The sequence below is a fragment of the Rhododendron vialii genome, chromosome 5a (assembly GCF_030253575.1).
Source record: "Rhododendron vialii isolate Sample 1 chromosome 5a, ASM3025357v1".
NCBI classification, from domain to species: Eukaryota; Viridiplantae; Streptophyta; class Magnoliopsida; order Ericales; family Ericaceae; genus Rhododendron; species Rhododendron vialii.
Window position 1 is genome coordinate 10,335,411 of NC_080561.1, and position 13,269 is coordinate 10,348,679.

At 38.4% G+C, this 13,269-nt stretch overlaps 2 protein-coding genes across 3 annotated transcripts; both read left to right on the forward strand.

Annotated features, from left to right (window-relative positions):
• Positions 1 to 479: 479 nt before the first annotated feature.
• Positions 480 to 5,990, forward strand: LOC131327194 (uncharacterized). The gene is made up of 7 exons (XM_058360232.1): positions 480 to 898; positions 2,592 to 2,649; positions 3,359 to 3,439; positions 3,797 to 3,832; positions 3,996 to 4,235; positions 4,322 to 4,463; positions 5,030 to 5,990. The coding sequence occupies exons 1-7, from the start codon at positions 711 to 713 to the stop codon at positions 5,524 to 5,526; spliced, it is 1,242 nt and encodes a 413-aa protein (XP_058216215.1). The 5' UTR covers positions 480 to 710; the 3' UTR covers positions 5,527 to 5,990.
• Positions 5,991 to 9,506: 3,516 nt separating this feature from the next.
• On the forward strand, positions 9,507 to 12,971 carry LOC131327193 (B3 domain-containing protein Os01g0234100-like). 2 transcript variants are annotated; one of them, XM_058360230.1, is made up of 7 exons: positions 9,507 to 9,753; positions 9,839 to 9,919; positions 10,884 to 10,915; positions 11,010 to 11,163; positions 11,257 to 11,463; positions 11,703 to 11,793; positions 11,898 to 12,971. In XM_058360230.1, the coding sequence occupies exons 1-7, from the start codon at positions 9,697 to 9,699 to the stop codon at positions 12,629 to 12,631; spliced, it is 1,356 nt and encodes a 451-aa protein (XP_058216213.1). In that variant the 5' UTR covers positions 9,507 to 9,696; the 3' UTR covers positions 12,632 to 12,971. The 2 variants fall into 2 exon arrangements, with proteins under 2 accessions (XP_058216213.1, XP_058216214.1); XM_058360231.1 differs by having other exon boundaries at positions 9,557 to 9,753; positions 11,904 to 12,971.
• Positions 12,972 to 13,269: the final 298 nt, after the last annotated feature.

Genomic DNA, 13,269 nt, shown 5'->3' on the forward strand with positions numbered 1-13,269 from the left:
CTACATGGGCTCCTAAATATTTTTGAAGCTCAACAAGCTTGAAAACCAAATTTGAACAATTAATTTACTACTCCGCCGGTTCAACTTTTCTAGTGTTAAAAAAACAAGTTATACTAGATCAACTCGGTTAAAATTTATTTGAGGATCAACTGATTCAACTCCAAGATAAACAAATTAATTTTAATTTTTTTGTTTTGTAAGTCGTTGAATTTTCAAATCAAACTAGAATATTGTCCATTCGGCTAGTTTTGCATGCTGTACAAGTGCATGGAATATACTTGTGCGTAATGTTACGGTACATGAAAAGTTTTTCCGAGAGAAAAATGAATGGTTCAAATTTACTTTAATGTTTGAATCTAAGTATTAAAGTGAATCTCAATAAATAATTTCATTTTCACGGACATTTCCAGATTTAATTTTTACCTGCATCCTAACATTTTTCTGATATACATGGCACGTGCGATCCCACTGAAAGATCCACCACGAAGAAGCAATCTCTCTCTGGACAAACACACGCCAGTCCCCTCCCTCTCATACCAAACGGCCCACACCAATCCTCTCTCTCTCTCTCTCTCTCTCTCTCTCTCTCTCTCATCACCATGTCTGTACTCCATATCCCAATCGAGGTCAAACCCTCTTCGCTTCAGACTTGAAATTTTCCCCGAAAATAGAAAAAGCCCTAACAAAAACCTTGTGAAAAGAAAAGTTCCATGTTGGGCGACGGAGGAGGGAGGTTCTACTGGAGTCGGCAGCATCGCACTGCTGAAGAGGCCCGGAAAGGAATCGTCGTGGTCTTTGCATGGGTTTCGATCTGCGAAACCCAATTGGAGAATTTCGCGAACCTGTACTCGTCTCTTGGGTGGGACTCTCTCGTTTGTCTCGCCGATTTCCTCAACCCGTGAGTTAATTTCATTGCAATTGTCAAAATTCGTGTTCTGTTTTCCACCGTTTTACATAGGGTCCTTCTGTTGACGGCCAATAAGCTAAGAAAAAGACAGAAAAAACATAAGTTCCAATGCAAGTGTACACTTTCACATACTTTTTATGTACTTTTCACACATTTCAATATATTTTCGACAGCCTAGTGGGCTGTTTTTAGCATTTTCCTTTTACGTATGTGGGAAGATATGTATATCTTGTGTGTGCCCGCGCTCATGCATAGCAGATTTGAATACCTGCTCCATTTCATTACAAACACTCCAATGGAAAATGCAAAGCTAAGTGTCAAATTCAGTAAAGATCAAAACATAAAGTGTCAAATTCAGTAATAGCTTCATTAATGGTATGATTGTATAATCAAGACATACGAAATAGTCTATCAGAAATTGAGGAATGAAGTGAAGCTATCTTGATTTGAGTAAGAATTTCGAGTGAAACCCAATAGGGTATATAGGAATAGGTATCCATTAAATCAAGTGGGCTTTAAGAAGTTTTTTTCTCAAACTTTGAGTGAAAGTGAGAAGAAAAAGAAAGGAAAGCAAAGAGTAAAGGCTGGAGAGGCTCTGGTGGGTGGTGTGGTCTTAAGATTTTACTTAGGCATTTTCAAATGGCGGAGCTACTTGGTTGTAGAGGTGTAAACAAGCCGAGCCAATCCGAGCTCGAGCTTACAAGCCGAGCTCGAGCTTGTAAACAAGCCAAAATCTCGAGCTCGAGCCTTAACGAGCTGAGCTTAGTCATTTACTAAATGAGCCTCTTTAATCGAGCCGAGCTCGGCTCATTTATTAAATGAGCCGAAAACTCGAGCTCAAGCTCGGCCGAGCGTTAACGAGCCGAGCTTGCAAACCGCTCGGTTCGTTTATAGCCCTACGTTGGTTGTGATGGCTGAGATCGACTTGTTATGTATCTGAAACAATGCTTTAACATATTTCATGAACTTTTTAATTCAAACAAAGCTAGACAATGCTTTAACATATTGGGTATACCTATTACTGTATACCCAATATGGGTATACATGAATAGGTATCCATTCAAGAAATCGAGGGGGTTTTAAGAAGTTTTTTCTCAAATTTTGGGTGGAAGTGAGAAGAAAAGAAAAGAGCAAGGGCTGCAGATGCTCTGGCGGGTGGTGTGGTCTAAGGTTTTACTTGGGCATTTTCAAATAGTGGAGCTACTTGGTTGTAATGGTTGAGATCAACTTGCCATGTATTCCAAACAATGCTCTAATATATTTCAAAAACTTTCTAATTCAAACAAAGCTAGAACGCAGTGGCAGACCAGGGGTGTATTTGCACAAAAACTGGTGAAAATTTAGCACTCTAAGAAATAGATAGGAGAAATATCCATATAGGGGATTCAGAGGAATTTATTGGAACACTATCATAAATTTATTGGGAACAATTGATAAATTGAAGGATTCTACACATTAAGTGCGGGCCTGTTCTCCCATGGGAACCCAAGAGGTCTGCCCCTGGCTAGAGCCATCTATAAGCTTACACTGTTTGAAAACCTTAGCTACTTGAGCTCGGCTCATAATCCTTTAAAGCTTGTTTGAGATGTTTGATGATAAAACGAGTTCAAACACATTTTTTAATCTTGTTAAGATTACAAATTAAGCTCGAACAACCCGTTGGCTTAGTATGATTTCTTTGCAGGTTCTTTCCCGAGAAGGCTACATCAGTGGCATTTGCACTCCTCAATGAACTTGTAGAGGTCAGTTTTTTAAAATTGTTTTTATTTTCACAATCAGTGCTTTAGACTAAATTCATCAAATGGAGCATTGGCTAAATTGTATGTGGCATGTACAAGGCTACAATGGGTGGGTTCCAAATCAGTAAAAGATAACTTCTAATGAAACTTATGTAAATGTCAGTAGCAATCTGCAGCAAAAGAATTCTAGTGACAAACATTTCACAATTGTGAATGACATGTGTTGGGATTTGTCCCACATTGGTTAATTATCTCCTCCAAAACTAGTATATGAGCCTGGGCGGCCTCTCTACTCTTTGCCAATTGGTTTGGAGTTGGATGCTTTAACATGGTATCAGAGCTAGGGTTTCGGAGAATTTGTTTCCCTTGTTTGTGCCATAAGTGCACCGTTGTTTGTTATGATCCAAGTGTTATAGATCCTTTGTTTACCTCTCCATGTGCGAGTTGCGGGTCGCACGTGAGGAGGAGTATTGGGATTTGTCCCACATTGGTTAATTATCTCCTCCAAAACTAGTATATGAGCCTGGGCGGTCTCTCCACTCTTTGCCAATTGGTTTGGAGTTGGATGCTTTAACAACATGCTAAAAAATTCCTAGTCTTGCCCAGTTGCCTGTGACGTAATGTTGTTTAGCAATTCTATTGTTCTGGAATTTTTGGGAAGTTGCACTTCACTCGACTCATGGTGTAGATAAGATTTTATTTGGACATGCAGGAGCTAAGGATTAAGCCGTGTCCTTTAGTATTTGCAGCCTTTTCTGGTGGTTCAAAAGCATGCATGTATAAGGTTCTTCAGGTAAGTTGGATGAGTACATTTATTTGATTATAAAGATTCCAACTTTATACTTTCAAAGCTACAGGCTGTAACATAAAGACTGACAAGAAACTTTTCACAAACACACAACCACTTGCACAAGTGCACCCACGCAGAGAGAATCAGAGAGAATGGCCTTTCTTAAATGGTTTAAAGCATTACAATCATCATTTTAAATTATAACGAGTTTAATCTAATTGGAGTGGAATGAAATACATCATAGAGGGACTTAATGTAAAATCAAGGATTTCCCATTAATTTACGTGATTCTCGAGGTTTGAAACTTGGTGATTTCTTTCAAGTTTGGATATCTTTTAAAATATCCTTCACCTTGTGCAGGTTATTGAAGGAGCCTGTGAAGTACAACTCACTCTGGTATGTTTTTGTATTTCTGCTTAGTGATCTGGGGAATCAATATTGTTCTTCTGAAATGCAGTAGTTGCATTCCCATTTCTAGGTTTATCTTATGGAATTCATGCATTCATTTCTTCGCATCACTTCTCTTATATAGTTGTATGTACTTTCTTCTCTTTTGCAGGATGATACTAGATTGATCAGGAACTGCATCTCTGGTCACATCTATGATTCTAGTCCTGTTGATTTTACTAGTGACATTGGTGCCCGATTTTCGTTGCACCCAACCATTCTTAAAATGCCTGGTGCAGCTAAAATAGTATCATCGATTGCCAAAGGTGTTGCTTCTGGTCTGGATGCTCTGTTTATCACTAAGTTTGGATCCGACCGCACTGAGTATTGGCAGACGCTTTACTCCTCTGTTGTGAGTTCATAGTAAATGCTACCTATTAAATCTGGTTTTACTCCTGTTTTGTTAATTTGAGCTTTTCCCTTTCCTTTCTGTTGTAGAGTTTGGGGGCCCCATATCTCATTTTATGCTCGGAATATGATGATCTTGCTCCATATTCAGCCGTCTACAATTTTGCTCAGCGTTTACAGGAGCTGGGGGGAAACGTCGAATTTGTGAAATGGAAGGGATCTCCACATTTAGGTTAGTCTTCATTGAAGAATATTAGAATAGTTCTATTATTGCCTCTTTACAGTTTGTGAAGTTCTAAATTATCATCTATTACTGCATTAGCTGCCTTGAAAGCCTGGGGAAATAAAGTGAGCTATATAGTATGTTCCTTGGCATAAACATTCTACATGCTCAAGTGAACAAAAAGACGTCGCCCATGCCTTAAAAGCTTGGAAGGGATCTCTATCTTCTTTGCAAGTGGAAGATTGTTCCAAAAAGATATCTCCCATGTCAATTGGAGACATAGTATGAGAATGTATATGTATTTTCCAATTTAGAACTTCATGACAATGAATTTATTGTCCAAATTGTCATGATCTTCAACTCTGGTGTGGTGGTTCTCGCTCTTTCTAACTCGTATAATACGCGGTGTTTACAGAGCTAAGCAGACTACACCTTGTGTTGGGTTCTCCAGCTCACCTTTTGTCCTGTTTAGATTTATTGCCTGAGAAGTTGAGATTCTTAATTCAGTTGTGAACGGCCCCATACCTTCTTTTGTTTTACTTCTTTAGCTAATAATTGTCTCTATCCTTCTGCAGGTCATTACGAGCATTGTCCAATACAATACAGGGCCGCTGTGACCAATCTCCTTCATGAGGCAGTTTCAGTGTATTCCCGTAAACGCCATGTACTTGGAGAAAGGCATTATATGGAGGAGGGTATGCACGATCAGATATCTGAGTTAGTATGCGACCTCCAGAAGGCAGCAGTAGAATCAAACCAGAGCTTTACACGTGTTGCACGTGGACCAAACGACCATTTCTTCTTGCCGAGTTCAGCAGAATATGCTAGTTCAAGAGAATCTGGGTCATTACAAGATGAGCAAAAGGAAGGGTCAGTTCATTTGTCGAATCCTCCAAGTATGAGTGCTCACAGCGTCCTTGGTAAAATCCTCTTTGACGCTTGTGTTCCCAAGAATGTTGAAGGTTGGGATATTAAGTTTTCTGGTTCATTGAATGGCCAGCCGTTGGGTTCTGCTCATAAGCATTTTTCCCCTCTGAGCGGGAAGAAATGCATCCGCCGCTCTAGATTATAAGACCTTTTTTCCAGGTATAACTAAGGAGAAGCTCAATTGTCATTTTGTAAACCTGGGGTGTTCAAGTTTCCATGTGCTTGCCACAGTAAGAAGGCCAAAGAATCATGGGTGAGGTGTTTTCGACTGTGTGCTGCTGGCTGGAATATCTACTATGGCTTGATTTGTTGCTTCGTTAAGGCTATATTTGGATCTTGGATATGTGAGAATTTTGGGGAAAGGTAAAGGAACGGAATGATTATACATAAGAAGACGACAACGAAGAAGAACCTGTTTGCCTTTTCTTTTCCCACAATTTCGTCCATGAATTCTAGATCCAAACAGCTTAAGTGTACAGAAACAATGAGAAAATACTCCATCATGTGTATAGTTTCCTTTACGGTAGACGAGGGACGTTTTGCATCTTTGAGAACATTGGCCTGCTTTTGGAGAATGAAATTTGGTAATGTAAAATTTTGCACAGTAAAGAGGTTGACTTGTTTTTTTAGCCACAAGGGGTTGATGATTGATGAGTTAATTTTTTGGAGCGGAGGTAATGTATCAAGGTGAAATGGTCAGCTTTCCATATCTCCTACCGGAGGAAGCTGCGGCCTTGTTCTGGTAAGGTTATTATTTTTTAAGTGCTTGCTTTTTATTTTACGAGACAGGTCATTCGTTCATAATAGGTTGCATTTATTGGAACGGGGTCTCAGTAGAACTTTAGGAGGTGTTCCTATAACTATAACAAGTTTAAGTGTAGTTAGATTGTGGGTCTCCCGTCAGTTATACTGTTGGGTATCTCCGGTTTTTCGCTTAACGGCATAGTGGGGATTCGCTGCTCATTGGCTCCGGCGCGGCTGGTGGTGCTTCTGCTGCCATGGCTTTGATGGGTGACCAGTGCCGCTGTGGCGGTGGTGGGCAGATGCTACTGCTTGAGTTGCTGTTTGTGCTTGCACGGTTGGGCTTTGACCCATTTATTAGGGCTTCTAGACCCTTAGATGTTTGAGCTTAATTTTCTGTATTTGGGCTTTCAAGCCAACAGGTGTAAATTTTGTTTCAATTGGATTCTCTTTTTTTTGGTTTCTTGCCAAAATGGGTTTGGATCTCGGATGGATATAGAATTATCTTTAGCTATGTAGCTCTTGTATAGGTCTTGGGTTAGGGATATGATGTCATAACTCTTTGTCCTATTAATTTTTGTAACAATTTCAGACATTAATAAAAATAGGGCAAAATACAGATTACCTCCCTATGATTTGGCCCATTGGCAAATAACTTTCCTGTGTTTTACTATTGACCAATTCGCCTTCCTATGGTTTTGGGCTAAAGTGTTAACGTTACATTTTCCTTCCAAATTGACGGAAGGTGTAAAACACGTACCTATTTTGAGAGTGGGATGAAAAAAAAATAAAAATAAAGATAGATTTTTGGTGTAAGATGACCACACTACCCTTCTCCGTCATCTTCCCCAACAGTACCCCCCGAAACAACAAAACCCACTCTGCCGTCCTTAGAAACCCACTGTCCATTTCCCCTCTCTCTCTCTCCTCGCCTGCACAAACCCACTAAAAAATCCCAATAGAAGAAGATGATCCAAATGAAGAAGAGGAAAGAGATGGAAGACTTGGGGAAATATGAATCTAGGAAGCAAGAATTGATTTCTTCCCCGCAGCATTCCCCATATGGATTTTCTGCCGGCGAACAGCTGATGGCAACGCTCGAGTCCGGGGTGAGTCTTGGATCAGGAGAGTACTTCATGGATGTGCTTGTGGGTACACCTCCTACACATTACTCTTTTGATTCTTGATACTGGTAGTGATCTCAATTGGATCCAATGTGTTCCATGTTATGACTGTTTTGAGCAAAATGGGCCCCATTATAATCCCAGAGAGTCAACAAGGAGGAACCAGATTTGTGGGATTTGTGGGGCTGATCGTGAACAAGGATCAGATTTGTGGGTTTCCAACTTCACTTTGTTTGTTCGGATAAAAAAAACAATTCCACTTTGTTCGGTGTTGGTTTCTTTGTTCCGGCAAGGTTTTGTTTTCTTTACTCCCGCGAGTTAGGCCCCGTTTCATAATGCTAAAAAATTCTTTATTTTTTAAGAAGAAAAATTCATATTAAAAAATTATAAATTTATTAAAATCTAAAAATATACATTATGGATTTTGTTTGAAAGATCTCGATGAGATCTTTTATACAATGCAAAAAAATTGAAAAATTATTTTTTATTTATATTATTTTTGAGTTTGAAAATGTGAAATAAACAGCTTATTTTTTTAGGAACGGAGCCTTATTCCGAGTATATGTACTGTGTGTATATGTGAAGAAAATAGGAGGTTGTCAGAGCATCTCCATCAAAAAAGGTCAAAAGTGGAGATGTTAAAATTATTTTAAAGGCTTATGTGGCAATTTGAAATATTTAATTATGTCAAATTATTTTGAAAGCTGATGGTTAATTTTTAAAAATTGACAGTCTAGAAAGTTGATGTTAAAGTTGACATGTTGGAACTTTCCTTCAAAGTCACGTCACCTCCTTTCAAAATCATATTACCTCCCTTCAAAACTATGTCACTTTTGGCATGATGCCTTGATAGAAGGCATCATGGTTGGGTAATGACTTAATATCAAAACTAACCGTTTGATTGTCCACCTCAACTTTGACATCTCCCGTCAGACATGCTAAGTAGAGTAAAGACCTTTCATTTAAGAAAGGTAGCATGGTCATTTACTTATGCCGTTAATGGAGTTAGAAGTTGCACTTTACTCTAAAATCATAGGGAGACAAACTGATCATTAATAAAACACAGGGAGGTCATCTACCAAAGAGCCAAACCAAGGATAGGGGTGATACCAGTTTGGTTTCTACCGGTTTGGGCGTATTTTTCGGTCGAAACTGGTTATCCGGTTTGAGATTTTTAGAAACCGGAACTGGTTGAGATAAATCGGTCCGATTTTTCCAGTTTTCATTCATAGGCAATATTTTGGGCCCAACACATCAAAAAATTCACAATTCAACCCACAAAATATCAATCAAAAATTCATAATTCAACTTTTTTTTTTGGGCCCAACAAAAAAATGATCAATTTTGAGCGCAATACATTTTAAAAAAACCCATAAAAACATAATTAAGCCTATAAAAACAGTTTATATATATATGTATATATATATATAAATTGATTTTATATAATAAATATATTTATTAGACCAATATACACCACAAAATATCAACCAAAAACTCATAATTCAACCCCTTTCCTATGTTTTTATATAATATGTATATATTTTACATATATATAATTGGTCTGGTTTCGACCGATTTTGAAAACACATAAACCGGATTGAAATTATTTGACCGGTTTAAAAAATTCGATCCGGTCTGATTTTTCCGGTTTCAATCGATTTTCCGATCTTGACTAACAGCCTTACTCAGGGAGGTAATCCGTACTTTGCCCATAAAATAATTCACCTTCAAAAAAAAAATTCCTGTAATTTCGTAAAGGGTAATTTCTTTATCTAAATATATACTACAAACTCCTATGGATGATAAATGAACCCAACAGGTATTCTAGAATGGAGGGGCAAATCCCGTCTCATCTCATATGGTTCTGGTTTAATTTAGGGTCATTTGTGAGCCGTTTATTTTTAGAGCTTGTTTCGAAAATCACGTTAATCTGATACCATTTGATTACAATCCATGTAATACAATTATGCGAAGCATAATGCATTTTAAATTCATATAAAATAGTATCGAATCAACATAATTTTAAACGATATTAATGTTCTCAGCAAAATTATAAAATGTGAAACGGCTCCGATCATTATTGGGAGCTCTTTCCGGACCCACAATTGGTCCACTTTACACACGCAAATGGAAGGGGGCAGAGACACCTCGCAAATTGGAAACAGAGAATGAAAGGACTAAAATGAAACGTATAGTCTAGTCTAGTACTACTAAAAATTACCAGTACTATGTTTGAGGAGGATTTTAAATCCTTGGCTCGAATTCGGCGTTTCCTTCTGTCCCGAGATGATAGTGCTCTGACATTTCCATCGCAGTCACTTTTTAAGTTTAAACCCCATGCCTAGTACTCTTCCACTACTCCACTGCTAGTTTTTTAAACCCAACGGTCGGCTTCTCTCTCTTCTCAGCAAACAGAGCATTCTCTCTGGGGAAGAAGAAGAAAGGAAACAATGGCTATATCCCGGTTTACTTCTTCTAAACCAAGCCCCGTTCAACCTTCCTCCACGGTCTCTCTCTCTCTCTCTCTCCAAATACATTTGTTTATATATATGTAACCTACTGGGTATTTTTACTTTGTTGCTATTTTTGCAGATTAAAGTGAACAAGAAATGGGAAGCCAAGAAAAAGCTGGCCCGACAAAGGCTTGCGGATCTTGAAACTACTACCAGAAAGGTTACGAATTTTTTCGCTTTTATTTTTCCTTTAGAAATTTTTTTTAAAAAAAAAAAAGAGGGAAAAAACCCTCTCGTATTTTCTCAATAGTCGAAGCTAACAAATCAATATGCGTTTATTTTCTCTGAAATCCTTTTCTCCTCAAAGAATATTGATTTTCTTCTATGGTAGTTTTGCTATTGGAAGCTATAAGAGTAAGCATCGTCTGCTTTCTCTCTCTGTTTCTCACTTTTCTTTTGGGCATTTATTTTGGTATTGAAGAAAACGAACTTACAAGGCCAATCACAAGCGATACAAGTTCGACATCCTTGTTTTGGGCATATTGCCACTTATACGCTGTTCCGTTAGGGAAAATAAGTACTTAAAGGTGATGTATTGTGTGAAAGAATGACCTAGCCGGCGTGTCTCGTAAAGCGAGAAATAAGTACTTAAAAAATAAGAACCTTAACAAAATGGGGTCTTAATTTAATGTACCAGTACCTTTATTGCTTTTCTGTTTTAATTGTTTCCAGAGAAGTAGTCTCACACTTTTCATTTGTATGTTCTTTATCTAACTTCTGAGACTGTGCTTGGGTCATGGAAAGATATTAAAGTGAGGAAAATCATACTACATTTATTTCTTCGGTTTTACCCATGATTTTTCTTTCAGTAAACCCTTTGAAAAATTCATGGTCCAAACACTAGCTTTTGGAGTTCAAAATCCGCTGTACCCAAATTTCTATTCTTTGTTCCGGTACATATTCAATCGTTAGATTAAGTTAGAATTTTTTGTATTCTTTGAAATTCTCACGTGGTCCAACGGCCAAAAACACACTGGTACATGGGCACATGGAAATTGGTATGTAGTAAACAGCCAAAAAACACACTTGTTGTAATGATCGATTATGGAATTTACATTTTTATTTGACGGGTTTTAGGTTTGAACAATCAAGTTATGGAATTTCCTTGTGAATTCTTTGAACAGGTGATTCCAGATAAACCAAAGAAGTCAACAAGGTTAGTACACACTATATGAATGAATTCCTGCTATTTCGGAACAAGATGGACATAAGCACATAACCACAATGCCTTGTGTTATTCCAATAAGCAGTGAATCAAAGGGAGCTCTGATCAGTCATGATTGCCTCCAAACCAAATCTTCGGCTATGGATCGAGCTCTAGAGGTTCAAGCAAAACTAGCGCCCGAATTCCCAAGCTTTGTGAAGCTTATGCTCCCATCGCACGTTACTGGGGGATTTTGGCTGGTAAATCCAAAATCAAATCTTTTTTTGACTTCAGAACTAGTCAAAACATCAACTTCTAAATGGCATTTTGTACTAATTTGTGTTTGGTGACAGAGTTTTCCTAAATGGTTCTCCGCTTCGCATTTGCCAAAAAATGATGACATTGTCACTTTGCTTGGTGAAAGCGATAAAGAGTACGCGACAAAGTATCTCATAGACAAGAACGGGCTAAGCGGTGGATGGAGAGGGTTCTCCATTGCGCATAGATTGCTAGAGGGGGATGTTTTAGTTTTCCAACTCATTCAACCTTGCAAATTCAAGGTAACGTTGCTCATTTTATGCTCATCTAAGTGACCATTGTTTTTTCCCGTCCCGTTAAATCCTAGATTTCAAGTACTAGTAGTTGGACAAGAATACTAGGAAAATGCATTATTTATATCAAAATTGTTGTTGGGGTGGGACTACTGAATAAGTACTCGATTGCCATGGCATAAGATGTTATGTTCCTCATAGCATGAATATATCTAGTTCGACTGTTACGGGCCTTCCATCTTTTACAGGTATACATCGTAAGAGCAAATGGTTTCAGTGAAGTAGATGGTGCCGTTGGCCTTTTAACTTTGGACTCCTGTGTAAAACCAATGGACATTGGTAAGTTCGTTAACTAATCTATTTCATGACTTTATCATCTGATAGTAGCCCCAGCCCCAAATTTGCGTTCATTTATCTTTATCTGTTTGCTGAACTTCAAACAGAAACAGGTATTGAAATCTATGAAAAGGACGTGGTTGTCTTGGATCCACTTTCGCGAGACATTCATCAATGTGATGCTCAGGAGAATAAACTGCTGACTTTAAGCACTGAAATTGAGAATCTAGCAGAACAATCTGGAAATGACAGTGAAGATTTTGGCTCTGAGCTGTTGGAAGGAATCAGATTTTCTGAGGCTTCGGTTGATTTCAAAGACATAAAGAGCATTGAGAATTTCACTATTCTCGTGGATGGTTTAGTTATAGACTCAGAAATACCCCCACATCTTCGGATCAAGTACTACGAGCTTTGTTGCAGTCAAAATGCTTTCCTTCATGATCATCTTCTCGAGGGGCTAAACTTTAAACTAGTTTCTGGGATCATATCTGAAACTGTTAACATTGCGGATGCCATTAGGGCTTCTAAGCTGACTACATCTCGCAATAATTTGACCATATGGGAAAATACTCTGAAAGCCTTTGAGAAGTTGGGAATGAATGTTGGATTCTTACTTGCTCGCCTAGACCGGCTTTTGAGCCTTGTGGTTGACTCGGAAAAGGTTTTGGAGTTGAAAAGAGTTGAAAGAGTTCGAGCGGAAGAGGAGAAGAAGACTCTTGAGGTGAAGCTCTTGGATGTGAAAAAGGTGATGAAAATCCTAGATGAGGAGATTGAGGGGCTGAAGGGAAACAACAATACACTGGAATCTATGTTCCAGAAGGAAGCTAAGGCTCCATGGTGAAAGGCCTTTCACAGTTCGTGACATGACTTATTTCACAGTTCGTGACATGACTTATTTTACTAACACAGAAACCTGTCACGAAATGGGATAGATAAGATTTTCTGGTTCCTACCAATCAGATCTTGTGAAATTTTATTTATCCATTCACTTGTCGGTCGGTTCTAAGAACGATTTTTGTGTTGGTGGAATTACTCATTGTGACAGTGATGCAACTTTTTGTAGAGTTACACTGAGTCATCAACCATTTTGTACACAATCAAGAGAAAACAACTTGTAACTTGATGCCATTTTTCTGCTCTTGGTTTTTGTACCATAGCTTTTGGAGATATTGAAAGGAAGAAAGACAGACATATATGTAAGGGGAATACAAGATGCACTAGCTGATGTAAGGAAAAATGTGAGATGCTAAAAATTTGTTCGCTTGTTTGATTGTGATGTTGAAAAGCATGGCTCTAGTAAGTGCTTACGGGGGTGGTAGGCTGGTAGCAGTGGCAAGGTATTGTGGCGACAGTGAATGGAGGTGGTTGCGCGATGTGGTTGTTCAGCATGCCGGTGGTTGTTCAATGTGGTCTTCAGGCGATGGTGACAATAGTGCTTGGCATGGTAAGATTGTTCAATGCAGTAGTTATAAGTGTTAT

What these genes read in the sequence shown, in the direction of transcription:
- LOC131327193 (XM_058360230.1), top strand. Translation starts at nt 9,697, where the DNA reads ATGGCTATATCCCGGTTTACTTCTTCTAAACCAAGCCCCGTTCAACCT. An exon ending in TTGAAACTACTACCAGAAAG is followed by an intron (nt 9,920 to 10,883) that starts GTTACGAATTTT and finishes TTCTTTGAACAG; the next exon opens with GTGATTCCAGATAAACCAAA. An exon ending in AAACCAAAGAAGTCAACAAG is followed by an intron (nt 10,916 to 11,009) that starts GTTAGTACACAC and finishes TCCAATAAGCAG; the next exon opens with TGAATCAAAGGGAGCTCTGA.
- LOC131327194 (XM_058360232.1), top strand. Translation starts at nt 711, where the DNA reads ATGTTGGGCGACGGAGGAGGGAGGTTCTACTGGAGTCGGCAGCATCGC. An exon ending in TCCTCAATGAACTTGTAGAG is followed by an intron (nt 2,650 to 3,358) that starts GTCAGTTTTTTA and finishes TTGGACATGCAG; the next exon opens with GAGCTAAGGATTAAGCCGTG. An exon ending in GTGAAGTACAACTCACTCTG is followed by an intron (nt 3,833 to 3,995) that starts GTATGTTTTTGT and finishes TCTCTTTTGCAG; the next exon opens with GATGATACTAGATTGATCAG.